Source organism: Nicotiana tabacum, chromosome 17 (assembly GCF_000715075.1).
Source record: "Nicotiana tabacum cultivar K326 chromosome 17, ASM71507v2, whole genome shotgun sequence".
NCBI lineage: Eukaryota > Viridiplantae > Streptophyta > Magnoliopsida > Solanales > Solanaceae > Nicotiana > Nicotiana tabacum.
In genome coordinates this window covers 11,178,205-11,194,036 of record NC_134096.1, presented here as the reverse complement: position 1 = coordinate 11,194,036, position 15,832 = coordinate 11,178,205, and the positions used below count along the sequence as shown (strand labels likewise).

Below are 15,832 nucleotides of genomic sequence, written 5' to 3'. Positions count from 1 at the left end.
AGATGGCCATTTTTCAGCAACGTCGCCACCTCGTCGCGCAGATGCCGACAGTCCCCAGTCTGACGGATGTTGGTACCATAGTACTCACACCATAGATTAGGATCCCTCTAACTGGGGTCAGATCTCATCAACCTCGGGAATCATGCTTCCTTAATGTTTCTCATTGCCGATACCAGTTCTAGCACATTGACGTTGAAGTTGTATTCGGATAACCTGGGGAAGGTGGAGTCTCGGGAGCCCGATACCTCTATATCCTGCAATGATATGTTATTCGGACCGTGATCAACTCTCCCATCGGTAGTGAATCTATCCACCGATCGAGAATCTCTTCCGCGTCCTTCAGCCCTTTCATAGGGCAAAAATCGACCTTTTGAAGACCCTCGGTCTACGTCGAAATCATCCTTCGATTTTTCCTTATTCTTCTCCCTGTCCCAACCCTTGGTTGATGACGAAAATTTGAGCTGGTCATCCTTAATTATTATCTTCGGCTCATATTGGTTGTGAACATCCGCCCGTGTTGTTTTCTGAAACTCGAGCAAACTTTCTTTTAATTTTTGGAAAGCGTCGGAACTCCTCGAATTCAACCATTTAGTAAAAGTCTCAGATTCCCATTCATCTAGCATGACCGGTAACAACATCCTTTCTTTCTAGAATTTGGTCACGAACTGCTGCAGCAATTCAGGCTCTCCTTGCGCAATTCTGAATATGTCAGTTTTCGAGCATGTACCTTCCTGGCCCCGGAATGAGCCTTGATAAAAGAATCTGTGAGCATCTCGAAGGAATTTATTGAGTGCTCGGGAAAGAGTGAATACCATGTCAGAGCCCCTTCATGAGGGTCTCCCCATATTTCTTCAATAAGACTGACTCAATCTCGTGCGAAACTAAGTTGTTTCCCTTCACCGCTGTTGTTTAAGTGGTGATGTGCTCCTGAGGATCCAAAGTCCCATCATATTTTGGCACGTCTGGCATATTGAATCGATTTGGGATCAACTCCGGTGCCGCACTTAGTTTGAACGGTAACTGAGTGTATTTCTTTGAATTCAATCCTTTCGATATTGGTGGTGCGCCCGGGATTTGATCCATTCGTGCATTTATTTCCCTTATAAACCGCACGAGTTTGGTTTTAAAATGATCATTCTCATTGTTGTTACTGTATCCGTTACCATTCCCCCCGGCTCTGTCAAAGCCGATCTTGCCTCTCGGGGTGTTGTATCAACCCTCTGTGTTGTTTGATTTGCAGGATCACCGGGAGGGACTGGACCTCGTCTATTCGCGTTGTTTGAAGCACCCGACAATGCCTGCCTCAACTCTATCATGACCTTATCTTGTCGTGATAGATGGCCCATAATAGCCCTTTGTTGCTCTCTCAGGATTCTCACTATTTTTGAGAAGTGCTCGTCTTTAACATCATCAGGAGTTGCCTCCTAAACATGTCATGGATATTGTACACCATGGATGGCGTGGACTCATCTCCCTCATTGCGTGTATCGCTGATCGAGTTTTCATATTGAGCCTGATTTCCTTGAGCCTCAACGTTGTGTGCGACGTTGACATCGTCAACTACCATTTTGTATGATTTTGCTATGAAACAAAGAATCAAACATGTTAGTAATAAATGCAATGATCAACTCAATTATGCATCTGTCTAAGCCCCATGGTGGACGTCAAACTGTTTACCCGTAAAATGGTACAGTCTAATTTATACGTGGCTTATAGACAAGCAAATCGATTTGATCCCAAAATGATAAATAACTTAAATAAGAATGCAAAACTTAGCGTTGAAATCGAGATAAGACAACATATAGCTTGGTTCCGGGAGCAGAGCTTCTGAAGGCAGTAACAACAATATTAATAAGCAAAAAGTAAAATGTTATTGAGCTCTTGAACAGTATATAGCTTAAGTTTGTCAGAAAATTTGTGTCCCTTATAATAACAGTTGAAATCACTATTTATAGTTGCATTTAGGGAACAAGGTCCTCGGATCAAGCCCATCTTAAATGATAATTATGGGGCCATTGATGAATGTGTAATGATAGGCTATGAATGTTATGTTCTCTATAACGGACTACGTATTCAATACTGCAGAATATTATCCATTGAATGCTACCGGGTGGCAGGCATTTATTTGTCTTTATGAGCAACATTCCCTTTGGGGACAACCGAGATTGTTGCCCCTGGACTTGATTTCCACTTGCCTCGCTCTTCATATGTTTACTTCTCCACGTGTCGCTCTATTATGCGAGCATTTAATATGAAAATATTTTATCCTATACACCAGTAATTTAAAAAGACTAGAATTCCGAACCTATTAGCTTTAAATCCTGCCTCCCCCTCTGTATATATACATAATTTATTTTAACCTAGCTACATTGTAATTTTTCGATGAAGATGTGTCAATTAGCCTGAGGTGAATCCGCCACTGCACATTATAGTACTCAATTCAAGTGCACTCCAATGATTAAACTAGTCCATATGAAGATGACCAACACAGTGACAGAGTCACCCTTTTACAAGAAGTGTCATTCCCTTCATTGAAAACCTTCAATATGCATGTATAATAGACCGACACCACTTGAAATAAAGCGACATAAACATCAATTTGGGATGAAAAGTAAAGCCTTAGACCTCTACAGCTCCATTCCCAGACCCAAACTCACATACAAGTTGAGTTATGATAATAGACGGACTTTGCTTAAATAAGATCCCGTGTATGCCGTTAATAGTATGAAAGAGGTGGCCAAAAGTCTAAACAATATCATTCTTCTTGTGTTAGTTACACATCTAATTCTCAAGTAAAACTAACTAGGTCCAAACCAATTGGCTTCTGTCATACTGTTAAAGACATAATTAAATAAATAAATGTGTGTTCTCTCTAACAACATAAGCTTTTAGATGATATGATCACACAATTCAAAACATGTTGCATCCAATATATGTCTTACGCGATATACCGATATAATATATATACTATAATAATGTGGCCTTGTTTTGGCCTTATTCTAAGAGGCCTTGGTGGTCAATTTGAAACCATACAAATTGAGAGTTGCTGGCCAAGTTATAACCAAGCAACTCCAATTCCTTTGGTTATAAATCGAGCCGATTCTGGATCATTTGATATGCACCAACAAGATTTGATTCTTAATTTTTTGTTTCTTCCTCTCCTTCTTTATTTATTAAAAGTATTTTATAAGAGAGTTAAGTGTTGGAAAACACTTGTATGATTCCCTTTCTTTGGAGTGATCTTGAGAGGTTATTCTTTCAGGGGTATTTGGGATTAATTAGAATATTTACTCTAATTTTGTACCCTCTTTGTACTCTTACTGGTATTATGAATTTGCTCCTCTGCGCTTGTGGACGTAGGTCATTTTGACCGAACTATGTTAAATTTGTGTCTTCTTTATATGCTTTAATTGCCATTGTTATCAACTAGCATTCTCTTTATTATTGTCATTATAACATTGTTTGGCTAAATTCTGCACTACCCGGGTTTCTGATCCTAACAAATTGGTATCAGAGCCGGATCTAACCAGATTTATTTTAGAAGTCAATTTGACTCTAACAAAAACTTATACTAAGAAATTTGACCGAAGTACAAATTTCAAATTGTGGCAATTAATGATAGAAACTATCATAATTAAAGATGGTTTAGATTTGGCACTGCAGGAAAAGGAGAAAAAGCCGGATAAAATGACGGACATGGAGTTTGCCGTCATAGAAAAAAGGCAAAAACAAGTGTTATATTAAATCTCTCGAATGTGGTTTTGCGTAAAGTTGCTGCAGAAAGCTCAGCTAAAGGCATATGGGAAAAGCTGAAAACCCTATATATGAAAAGGACAGTAGCAAACATGCTTTACCTAAAGCAAAAACTCTACACTTTTCGTATGGCTGAAAGTACCTCTATACTTACACATCTTGATACTTTTGATTCCCCTCCTATGGATTTAAGTAATATAGATGCTGAAATCAAATATGAGGATCAAGCCATGTCATTGCGTGTTTTCTTACCCAAATCGTTTAAGCATATAAGAGATACTATGCTTTATGGAAATGATAATATTTCTTATAAAGATATCAAATCTATTTTGAAATCAAAAGAATAAATAGATAGAGATATTATTGGGGAAACTAGTGGGAACCATGGAGAAGACTTATTTATAAGAAGTAGATCCAATAAGAAAAATTCAAGTAGTGAAAGGCCTAAATCAAGGTCAAAATCCAGATACAGAAATGTCATGTGCAAATATTGTCATAAGAACGGCCATATTATTTATGAATGCTTTATGTTGAAAAACAAATAAAAGCATACAGAAAAGAAAAATGAGCACAAAAATGCTGACACTACCGAAGCAAATGTAGTTGTTGATGAGACCGAGGGAACTATTTTTTTAGCAACTAATAATAGTTTCAAATCTAACAATGAGTGGATTCAAATCTAACAATGAGTGGATTTTAGATTCGGGTTGTTCTTATCATATGTGTCCCAATCGGGATTTATTTATCACATATGAATCTATTATAGGTGGAGTTAATGTTGCCTGCAAAGTTATTGAAAAAGGTACTGTCTAAATCAAAATGCACGATAGTGTGGATAGAACTCTCACCGATGTTAGACATATTCCTAACTTGAAGAAAAATCTCATCTCTTTGGGCACTCTAGAATCTCTTGGATGCAACTATACAGATGAAGGTGGAGTTCTGAAAGTCTCTCATGGTGGTCTTATAATCATATAAGTACGCATATCTGGTACATTGTATACTCTATTGGGATCTACTGTTATAGGTGCTGATGTAGTTTCAACATCAGATAAATCAGATTCTGACATCGCCCAATTTTGGCATATGCGATTGGGGCATATGAGTGAAAAAGGTCTTTCCATCCTAAGAAAAAGATGTCTCTTGTGTGGACAAAGTAACGGAAATATGGAGTTCTATGAACATTGTGTGTTCGAGAAGCAAAAAAGAGTCAGCTTCAAATCTCCAGCAATTCAAAGAACAAAAGGTACTTTAGATTATATTCATTCAGATCTTTGGGGTCCTTCACGTACCCCCGTCAAAAGGTAGTGCTAGGTATATGTTAACTTTCATTGATGATTATTCAAGGAAAGTTTGGGTTTATTTCCTAAAAAATAAAAGTGATGTTTCTTAACTTTCAAACAATAGAAATTTATGATTGAGAAGCAAACAGGAAAACAAGTTAAGCGGCTTAGAACAAATAATGGCTTGGATTTTTGTAATGATGAATTCAATGAATTTTGCAAGAATGAAGGAATTGCTCGACATCGTACTGTGAGAATAACACCTCAACAAAATGATATGGAAGAAAGGATGAATTAAACTCTTTCGGAAAGGGCTCGTTGCATGATTTCAAATGTTGGGTTGACAAATGCCTTTTGGGCAGAAGCTATCTCTACAACTTATTATATTGTCCTCCGTGCTCCTTCTGCACCCTTAAACTTTAAGACTCCAGAGGAAATATGGTCAGGTACTCCTGCTAATTATTATGATATAATGATATTTTGTTGCCGTGCATACATGCATGTAAGTGATGGAAATTAGAGCCAAGGGCTAAAAAATGTATTTTCCTTGTGTTTGCATCTAGGGTGAAAGGATACCGACTATGATATCCTGATCCTATGGCACCAAAATTTATAATTAGCAGAGATGTAACCTTTGATAAATCCTCTATGTTATATTCCAGGAAAGAGTCTTCTAGTTCTTGTAATACATATAAAGTGAAGAGTACACAGAAGTAGGTGGAGGTTAAGATTGATATTTCTTCTGAGCCAAATTCATTAACTTTGGAGAAAAATATAGTTGAAACTCCTGAAGTTGGGCTATAAGCTGAAATTCCTGAAGTTGAACCGGAAAAAGAGGAGTACTCTATAGCCAAACATAGACCAAGAAGAGAAAGTAAAAAACCATTGACGTTTGGAGATTCTATTGCATTTGCTTTTTCAGTTGCATAGGAAACTGAAAAAATTGGAGAACCATCAAAATATTCCGAAGCAGTTTCTGGTGCTGATTTAGCCAAGTGGTTGAGTGCAATGAATGAAAAAATTGAGTTACTCTACAAGAATGGTACTTGGTCTCTTGTGAAGCCTCCATCAGGAAAGAGAATTATTGGTTGCAAATGGGTCTTCCAAAAAAAAGATGGCATTCCAGGGATTGAAGATGCAAGGTATACAACACGATTAGTTGCAAAGGGTTATATTCAGGTACAAGGAGTTGATTTTAATGATATTTTCTCACCTGTTTCTAAACAAGCCCTATTCGTGTCTTGCTTGCCTTAGTTGCCATGTATAATTTGGAATTAGAATAGCTTGATGTTAAGACAACTTTCTTACAAGGAGAACTTGAGGAACATATTTACATGCATCAACCCGAAGGATTTAAAGTGGAAGGAAAAGAAGATCATGTTTGCTTGTTGAAGAAATCCTTGTACGGATTAAAGCAGTCTCCAAGACAATGGTACAAAAGGTTTGATTCCTTTATGTTGGGTCATGATTATTCGAGGAGCATGTATGATAGTTGTGTTTACTTCCAGAAGTTAAATGATGGTTCATTTGTGTACCTATTATTATATGTTGATGACATGCTCATTGATGCTGAGGATTTGATAGAAATTGACAAATTGAAAAGTCAGTTGTAAAGTGAATTTGAGATGAAAGATTTGGGAGCAACTAAGAAAATCCTTAGCATGGATATCAAAAGAGACCGAGGAGCCAACATGCTATTTTTGACCCAGAAGAAGTACTTGGAGAGGTTTGGCATGAAAGATACTAAACGAGTAAGTATCCCTCTTGCTGCTCATTTTAAGTAATTAACTGCTAAGTCACCACAGTCAGATGAAGAAAAGAGGTGTATGGCATAGGTACCTTATTCCGGTGCAGTTGGTAGTATTATGTATGCAATGATTTGTACATGTCCAAATATTTCACAAGCTTTGAGCGTGGTAAGCCGGTATATGGATTGCCCTAGTAAAGCACATTGGCAGGCTGTGAGATGGATTCTCAGATACTTGCGAGGTACTTCAAACACATATTTGGAGTTTGGGAGAAATACTAACACTTTGGTTGGTTTTGTAGACTCAAATTATGCGGGTGATCTTGACAAAAGAAGATCACTAACATGCTACATATTTTGCATTGGTGGTTGCGCTATTAGTTGGAAAGCTACATTACAACATGTAATAACTTTATCTACTACCGAAGCAGAATATATGGTAGTGACCGAGGTGATCAAGGAATCCTTATGTTTGAAGGGTCTATTTGCTGAACTGAGTTTACACCAAGGTGGTATTACTATTTTCTGTGATAGTCAAAGTGCCAATCACTTGACTAAATATCAGATGTATCATGAGAGGACGAAGCACATCAATATCAAGTATCACTTCATTCGAGAAACTATTAGCGAAGGAAAAGTCTCTGTTCAGAAGATCAACACTAGAGACAATCCCGCTGACATGTTTATGAAACCTTTTCCAGTTGTCAAGTTCAAGCTTTGCGTGAACTTTATTGGCATTTATGAAGAATGATTTTTTCCATTAGGGATTTTGCAGAGAAGGTGGAGCAAGTTTACTATATTAGCCAAAATTATGCCAATATGGAGATTTGTAATGATGTGGCCTTGTTTTGGCCTTGTTCTAAGAGGCCTTGGTGGCCAATTTGAAACAATAAGAATTGAGAGTTGCTGGCCAAGTTATAACCAAGCAACTCTAATTCCTTTGGTTATAAATTGAACCGATTCTGGCTCATTTGATATGCATCAATAAGATTTGAGTCTTCATTTCTTGTTTCTTCCTCTCCCCCTTTATTTATTGAGAGTATTTTGTAAGATAGTTGAGTGTGGAGGAACACTTGTGTGATCCCCTTTCTTTGGAGTGATCTTGTGAGGTAATTCTTTCGGGGATATTTGGGATTAATTAGAGTACTTACTCTAATTTTGTACTCTCTTTTGTACTCTTATTGGTATAGTGAATTTGTTACTCTCCGTTTGTAGACGTAGGTCACTTTGACCGAACCACGTTAAATTTGTATCTTCTTTATATGCTTTAATTGCCATTGTTATCAACTTGCATTGTCTTTGTTATTGTCATTATAACATTGTTTGGTTAAATTTCGCACTACCTGGGTTCCCGATCCTAACAAATACCGGCAATGCTTAAATTAGTGCATGTTTTTCTCATTTTACCTGCACTTGCTATCTCAAGCAGATTCAGGACTATAAGCACTATGTTAAAATAACGGAATCTTTGGAGAAAAGTACCTCCAAAGCAAAAACAGTATAAAATCATCCAAGTCGAGCTAATTTCTTCCCATCCTTGAGTGATTATGAGGGTGAAGTAGCAGGTTCTTGAATTTTCAAGTCCTTTCCTAAAGTAATGGTTGAATCTCATTCCATTTTGCTTTTATGTGATGCACAAGAATAGATTCTTTGCCGGGAAAAAAGGCTGATGTTCTTGCGAAATATAAAAGTTATTCACCAATTTACGGGGTTAATTTCATGGATCATCATCCAACTTTAGTTTACTGCACAAGGTCATTATGTGATGGAAAAGTAATTCAGTTATGCCTATATATTACAGAAAATAAAGAAACATAAGAAATACTAAACTCCATCTAGGAAACACAGGTAGCTGTTACCATATGATGATTAAGTGACCTTTCAATGGAGACTGTAGGTGTTAAAAAATCTAGCAAGCTTTTCATGGTTGTACATTTGAACAATAAAGAATTTTAAGTAGTCTCAAATGTCATACAGATTTTTAGAGCCAAAATATTATCTTACGACTGACACCTTGAAATAACAACAACACCATCCAATTGGCACCAAAGATATGACATGCCCACGAGCTTCTCTTTTTTAAATAAATAAATAAATAAATGTCGGTGTCTAGGCCAGCTTGCTCACGAGCTTTTCACCTTTCCAACAATGACTGTAATATCATCGAGCTTTCCTCCTATTCAAGGTTACAGGAAAAAATCTTGTCAAGCACGTTTCAAGAAAATAGCAAGAAGAAAAGGCTTGTAAAACATTCGTGCTAGCTAGTCATGCCTGTTAACTTCATTCCAAAAAATTTCTTCCACCAAGGAACATCAAATCCCTGCTAGTCAAAGGGACGAAATAAATAAATTTCATCTTATTTATACCGTGACTGACATTGCTTTTGAGGACAATCTAAATCCTGAATGAAATAGAAAATTTACCCTTGCTCTAGCCTCGAGTGAATAAGGGGAGTCAAATTTGGTATCCACAGAATGGTTCTTCGCCAGTTCAGCTAATGCCTTCGCTAACGTTGATACCAAACCACTAATTAGAATACCACAGAAACGAATCACTGGTTCAGAGCAGCATTTCGATAAAGCAGAAAATAAGTACCAGCATTAGAGACATTATCATGTGTGGTCATAACTGAAACTATCTCTTGGTCGAAAACATTATCAAAGAGGCCATCTGAGCCCATTATAATTGTGTCTCCCTCTTTCAAATCCACACTGCTAATCTGTAAAAAAACATACACTGAGAGACGGAACAGAGAGCATTGCTTACTCTAAGAGTCAAATATAACATCACGAAATTTCTATGGTGTAGCAGCAGAAACCTAGAAAGAAATTGAAGTGTAATATGATTCACCGTATATAATTTTCCATACTATGGCATCAAGGTATGTTTGAGTAACAGCCTCTGAGCTCAACTGGTATGGGCAGTCAAAGTAATGTTCTTGTGGGAAAGTGGAGAAAATCATCTGACCTACATCCGAATAGGTAATAGTGACATCACATGAATTTAAAAATTTAGAAAGTTAAAGGCACAAAAGAAAATTATGACCTTGTACCTTTACGAACAATCCGTAGTCCACAATCCCCAACACTGGCTATCTTCAAAATCCCATTCTCGAACATAGTGACAATTCTATGTGCCAGATAAAAAGCCACAGCCAGTGATGATAAATCATGTTCCTCAATCTGAATGCTATCAATGCTCAAGAACAAAAGCTCTGAAGATAAAGAAACTTACACCGTAGCTGAACCAATAGATGATGTAGCAGCATGTGCTCCCTTTACGAGAATCTGAGGATCATATTTGACCTGCCATTTTAGGTAAACCAGAATTGTCTACAAATTCATAACAACCGACTAAAGCTATGTTGATTGTTTATAAGGAAACACAGGTCATTGTAATGTGACACAATGATGAAACTAACTTAAAATTAGGATGCTTTGTCTCTACAACATTGGTACCTCCTCCTCATTCCCCACCAAAGAAGAAACATTAGCCATCAATTCCCTGGAGAACAACGCAGGATCCACATTCTTTTCAGCCCAACTGCCAACTCCGACCATATCAAAATATAGTCAGATGGAGAGAATGCAAATGGAGATGTATAGTAATTTCAGTTCTGCATTAACTGATACGAGGAGTTAAATTTGTTGATTGCCGAGTGTAAGCTACATAACAGTCGGAAGCATAATAATGCCTCATTAGCTGACAAGGTTAGCCCTGGAAGTTTGTTAATATCCTTTCATCCCATAACCCTGTCCGCAGAACTCCATGTATGCAAAAGTTTTGTATATGATGAGAACTCCATGTATGCACAAGTTTTGTATATGTGTGTAATTCTAAAATGTGCGGGATGAAATTTCAATCTCCACTGATATATCACTCAGAATTTGAAATACTAATCTTTGGGAAGCCGGATCCCCTCCTTCCAGTTTATGGTTTTCCTACTCCAATCAAGTTGTAGATTCAATCTCGATATGTATGAACAGGAACCTGATGGTATTATTTAAAAGATTCAACTTAAGGAATACTGTATGATAACATTCATCCTTATATATCATATAGAGAACAGAGGATCTGGAGCTATTAATTATGTCAATCACGTATAGATCTAAAGTCTAACACATGAAAGTGCACCATCAAATAAAACACAAGAGGAAAAAAAAGATAAATAAATAGCATGTTGCAATTGTTCATGCCATGTCATAGAAGATACAAAACATCTTAAAAGTTGACTTATACCATTCCACGTTTCTGTAAAGTTTATGGCCACATTTGAGGAAAACATTGCCTTATCATATCACCTATGTTCCTTATTCATGATCATGGAAGAAACGAGAACAAGATTTCAGGTGCCTTGAATGGGGGAACTATACAGACATATCAAGAAACTAGTAAACTTAAATGCTTTAGGCAACGTGTCTATGAGATGATCTTAATAATACGACATGCTTCCCAAACCCTTCCTTAGAAAGCAAAAAGAAAGTGTGGTATCACTAAGCAGTGGAAGATGCTCCAAAGGCAGAGCTTGAGAATCAACCTCTTTTTCCTAGTAACTTTCAAAAAAGATAATAGCTTAAACTTGAAGAGTCGAGCGATAATTTTTCTTAATGTGATTGAGGTCTTAGTATGAACCTTTCCCCGTTTTTTCCCCTTCCCCTTCCCCTTCCCCTGCCACCTCCTTAAGAAGCTAAAGAAGGAACATAAGAAAATAATTTGAGAGAGGTCCTGCATTTGATTCTGCCTTGAAGCAGACAGCAGCTTGTTTCTAATTAGTTCGGGATTGAGGTATAGATGTACAGTTAAATGATATATTGATTTGGTTGTTAAGGGACATTAAATGTCATGTTATATTTTCTTGTCGCTTCCTAAGATAAAAGTTTCCACTTGCGATTACCTCCTTATAAGTTGCGGCTTCTACTAATTCTGTTGATTTAATTTAACAGTAGCATGTGGTTATAGGGATCACCAAATAGGAGTGCATTGAGTCCTAATCCTCGAGAACGACAACTAGAAAGAAGTCCAGAATAACTTGTAACCGTCCCATATCTGACTTTTCTACTAAGAACAAATTCCAAACTAATATGTTTACAAAGTTCATACTCCTTTTGTCCAAAAAAATGACGTGTTCGGAGAATCAAAGTTTATAACATATAATTTTTGCATAAAATTCCCTACTGCTGCCTCCTGTAGTACCATACATCGATTCTTAAAATTGTATTTAGCATCTGCAGATTTATAAAACTATACAAAGTTACTTATAAATCACATTTTTTTACAATTAAAGTACTTGGAATTATGATAAAAAGTTACAGTCAAAGAAAGAACTATTTTCAGATAATAGTAGTGTCGTATAAATGAGATAGAGGAAGTACGTCCCTTCGGGGACATCCAATAAAATCAATTAGACAAAGCAACTATGCTTTAACGAAAGGAGAAAGGCCATCTTCAAAAGACAATGTAATAAAGCATCTCACCCAGAGACACCATCAGCAACAGCAATCACTCTCCCATTATCACTGCTCACAAAGAATGCATCTTCTCCACCTTTCTCAACCTTCAAAACATAAACATTCAACACAGCCAATGGTGGTTGGTAGATGTAGAGCTAACACAATACTCCCTTTGTTTCATTTTATATGAAACTTTTTCATTTTTAGCATGTTTAAGAAAAAAGACACATTTCTATATTTGAAAACTTTTTAATTTTAAACTTCTTGGTTTACACTCTTATAACCATAGAAATGTACACACATTTATGTCTACAAGTTCTAAGGTTACTTTTGATGCCAAAAGTCTTTTTTTCTTCCTTAAACTCCATCCCAGAAAAACGTTGTCATATGAAATGAAAGGGAGGAATTAGTACTATTGAATTCACAGGTGGATGCAGCCTCATTTACTGGGTTCAACTTTCGGCACAAAATATAAATACATGGAGAAAATAGTAAAATTCGACGAATATTAAATATTGGATCCATATTTTCAAAAGTCCGATGAATTCCATGATAAGAACTTAAAAGTTGAACCACCTAATCGAAAATCTGAATCAGCCTCAGCTAGTGATATCGCCAAATAGAGAGAAAATTACAGAACTAAAAGAGCCATTTTAAAAGATCAATATGCATTACTACTTGCCTTGTTTGGATGTGGAATTAGGTACGTTCCAACACACAATGACACCTCTTGCCTGCAAATAACAAATATAGGCGGATACACCATAACCATCACTTCTTCGAGACAACAAGATACGAACTAAGATAAACATACAATTTTTCTAAAGGCTTCAAGTTCTATTCACTGACGAGAAAAAAAATATTTATACAATCAGGTTACTTAAAAGCTAATTGCAAGTAGCCCTAATTTATTGCATTGATTGGTAGACGAGAATATGAACCGAGAAACGGCCTTTCTACTTTCACAAGGTATGCTTACATATTATTCTCCCGGACCCTGCTTGTGGGATCATGCTAGGTATATTGTTGTTGGTGCTGATTGGTAGACTAGAATAAATGTTAAGTAACTTTGCTATAACTTGATAAATTAAAAAAAATCATTACACTGTCAGTACATAACTAAAATTTAACTAGCATATAGTTTAAGCCAAAGGCAGTAATTGTACCACACTTGCTACCAGAAACTACATTTGCTGCTGAAATACATAATATTACAGGTTAAGTAAGCAAAAAAATGAAACTATTGTAAGCTTCTTTCTTATTTACCGTGTAGTAGCAGAATCCGCTGAAGCACAAGGAAGAAAGCTCTGCTTCTTTGTGACAGAAATTGAGCTAAATTTTTGTGAATTAATTGAATTAGCTGAATAGAGGAAGTGGTGAGGACGAGAAACAGAAGGCCTAAAAATGAAAATCGCCATTTTTTCCCGCTTTCTCCAACCTCTACGCTTTGACAACTTTAGGCTAACAGTTAAAAATCGCACAGCTCGGATTTCGCGAGGATATGGGTACGTCATTTGGCCACGTAAACGGGTGCTTTTGTGCTTTGTTGTGTTGTACTTCAATATTATTAATTCCCGTTTAGTATTTTTATTACAGCATTAGCAAAAGTGATCCCAGGTATAAAATTTCACATTATAATGTTTGAATATTGATGGATTGCATAAGAAAAAAAATTTGCATATTTATAGTCCCTTTCTGTGTAGACAAAATAGAAATAGATTTGGTATGGACTATACATCATTCAAGCACCAGTGGTCTAGTGGTAGAATAGTACCCTGCCACGGTACAGACCCGGGTTCGATTCCCGGCTGGTGCATACTTTTTTTTATTTTTGTAGTACACAGAAACGTATAAATATCGGATTGAGATAATCACCAGTCACTGCTTGTATGAACTAAAACTTTGAGTTAAAAGAAATGTCTTTCTCTTTTGGCTTTATGGTGTAAACTGGAAAATGCAACTTAAGTAGACAGCATGTTAGAACCCCTAGCTCTCTCATTTTCGTGCTTTACATTAGTAAAATAAAACTTATTGTATACGGGTGAAATCGGGGCTAACGCACACCCCGATTTTCCGGTGGGTAAAACAAAGTAAGAATATGAATATGTGAGATCAAATTCAAAGCTGAGAACTCTTTGTATCAAGGCCCCGAACGGAGTGCTCGCCATCAGACCTGATAAGACGACGCATCCCAGACTCGAGACAAGTTATGAGACTTCGGGAAGCGCAATGAACTGTTGTAGGAGACAGATAGAGGGCCATGATATTTTTGAAACCAACCGGATATCACGGCGCGAATCTCGCTCGATGGCAGCTACAGATCAATAATTAACATGGGAAGAAGATTTTTACCTTTTTAGACTTGTACTAGGGGTGAAACTCTCTTATTATATAAAATGAAAGTTTTCTCTTTTATAAAGGATATTGTAATACGCATACCAAGACAATACAAATTTATTTTTTATAGCTATTGCATAGTTCTTACTTTACTGTTTCTTTGTTCTCGATTGGCTTCGAACCAAGGATTCAACCGATGGCAGAAACTATTAACCAATCCAAGTTCAAGCTGGGCCATAAAATTATAACTGGCTTGATTATTCATAGTGTCTTTAATTCTTTTACCTAATATTCTTGATTACTTGTGTTTGACCAAAATATATAGATCTTGATTTAAATAATTAAATTTGTATAAATGAGGGCTAATCTTAGCTAACAATAATATTCCTAAGATAGAGTTTTTGAAAAAGTAACAAATGCTAGGTAGATATAGTCGGACAGTGGAGGTAGCATGCAATAATTATTCCAAGAAATCAAAGGCAGTGTTGTAGCATTCAATATCAATAAATAGCAATAAATGACACTTAGGTAAATAGAGTGAGTGAGTCACCTAAGAAAGGATGGAATAAGTGTGTGTTTTTTCTAACAATGATGAATGATAGACAATCCCTTGAATATTTGAGTTATTCTCGGATCTAATGAAAAAGTATAGACAATAATCTCAGTGAAAATATGATGTTTGTATCTTAGCAATGAGATTCGATTCTCTTTCTCAAGTCAAAATGTGTTCTTTACAAATGAATATCACATGTCCTCTATCATTGTGTATTTTTCTATTTATAGGAAATATTTTCCTAAGAAACCCTAATAATACAAGTCCAGAGAATATCCACTAGAATATTCTCTTTAATGTCCTATCTTGAAAGTAGCTGTTATAACTCTGTCAAAAGTACTCGACCTCGGCCTCGATCCTTGTTGACTCTTCGACTTCGGCCCTTGTCGACTCTTCGACCACAAACTTCGCAGCTTCTTGGGTCATTTTGACAAACGACGACCTAGGAACTCTTCCCCTAGTATTATCTTGGCTTAAATATTCTAAAGATAGGTTTTGACCCATACAGTTAGTCCCTCCGCTTATCGAGGCCGACTTCATGCGGGTTCGATGAGCTGATCTTATTCTTTGTGGTCGATATAATTGAGCAAACTATGCAGGTCGTAGTGGTTGCGGCGAACTGGCAGCGTGGCCCTACGTGGGCCGCGTATTTCAAACGCTTCGATTTTCCAGGGTGATTTGCTGGAGTTATGCTGTCCACGAGTTAGGA

The 15,832-nt window shown here is 36.7% G+C and overlaps 1 protein-coding gene and 1 non-coding gene across 4 annotated transcripts; one reads left to right on the top strand and one right to left on the bottom strand.

Annotated features, from left to right (window-relative positions):
- Positions 1-8,636: 8,636 nt before the first annotated feature.
- Positions 8,637-13,730, bottom strand: LOC107832243 (putative protein phosphatase 2C 26). Of its 3 annotated transcripts, none has more exons than XR_012701055.1 (11): positions 13,500-13,729; positions 12,916-12,967; positions 12,258-12,337; positions 10,242-10,326; positions 10,018-10,088; positions 9,836-9,912; positions 9,653-9,750; positions 9,379-9,502; positions 9,207-9,284; positions 9,055-9,103; positions 8,637-8,959 (listed from the first exon to the last, which is right to left on the bottom strand). XR_012701055.1 is itself a non-coding variant. In XM_075234023.1 (11 exons), the coding sequence occupies exons 1-11, from the start codon at positions 13,649-13,651 to the stop codon at positions 8,907-8,909; spliced, it is 906 nt and encodes a 301-aa protein (XP_075090124.1). In that variant the 5' UTR covers positions 13,652-13,730; the 3' UTR covers positions 8,637-8,906. The 3 variants fall into 3 exon arrangements, 2 of the variants coding, with proteins under 2 accessions (XP_075090124.1, XP_016515551.2); XM_075234023.1 differs by having other exon boundaries at positions 9,207-9,289; positions 10,018-10,070; positions 13,500-13,730; XM_016660065.2 differs by having other exon boundaries at positions 9,207-9,289; positions 13,500-13,728.
- A 248-nt stretch (positions 13,731-13,978) lies between these two features.
- On the top strand, positions 13,979-14,049 carry TRNAG-GCC (transfer RNA glycine (anticodon GCC)). The gene has a single exon. It is a non-coding gene; the product is annotated as a tRNA-Gly (tRNA).
- The last annotated feature ends 1,783 nt before the right edge of the window (positions 14,050-15,832 follow it).

What these genes read in the sequence shown, in the direction of transcription:
- LOC107832243 (XM_016660065.2), bottom strand. Translation starts at nt 13,651, where the DNA reads ATGGCGATTTTCATTTTTAGGCCTTCTGTTTCTCGTCCTCACCACTTC. An exon ending in TGATAATGTCTCTAATGCTG is followed by an intron (nt 9,290 to 9,378) that starts GTACTTATTTTC and finishes TATCAACGTTAG; the next exon opens with CGAAGGCATTAGCTGAACTG. An exon ending in TTTTGGAATGAAGTTAACAG is followed by an intron (nt 8,960 to 9,054) that starts GCATGACTAGCT and finishes AACCTTGAATAG; the next exon opens with GAGGAAAGCTCGATGATATT.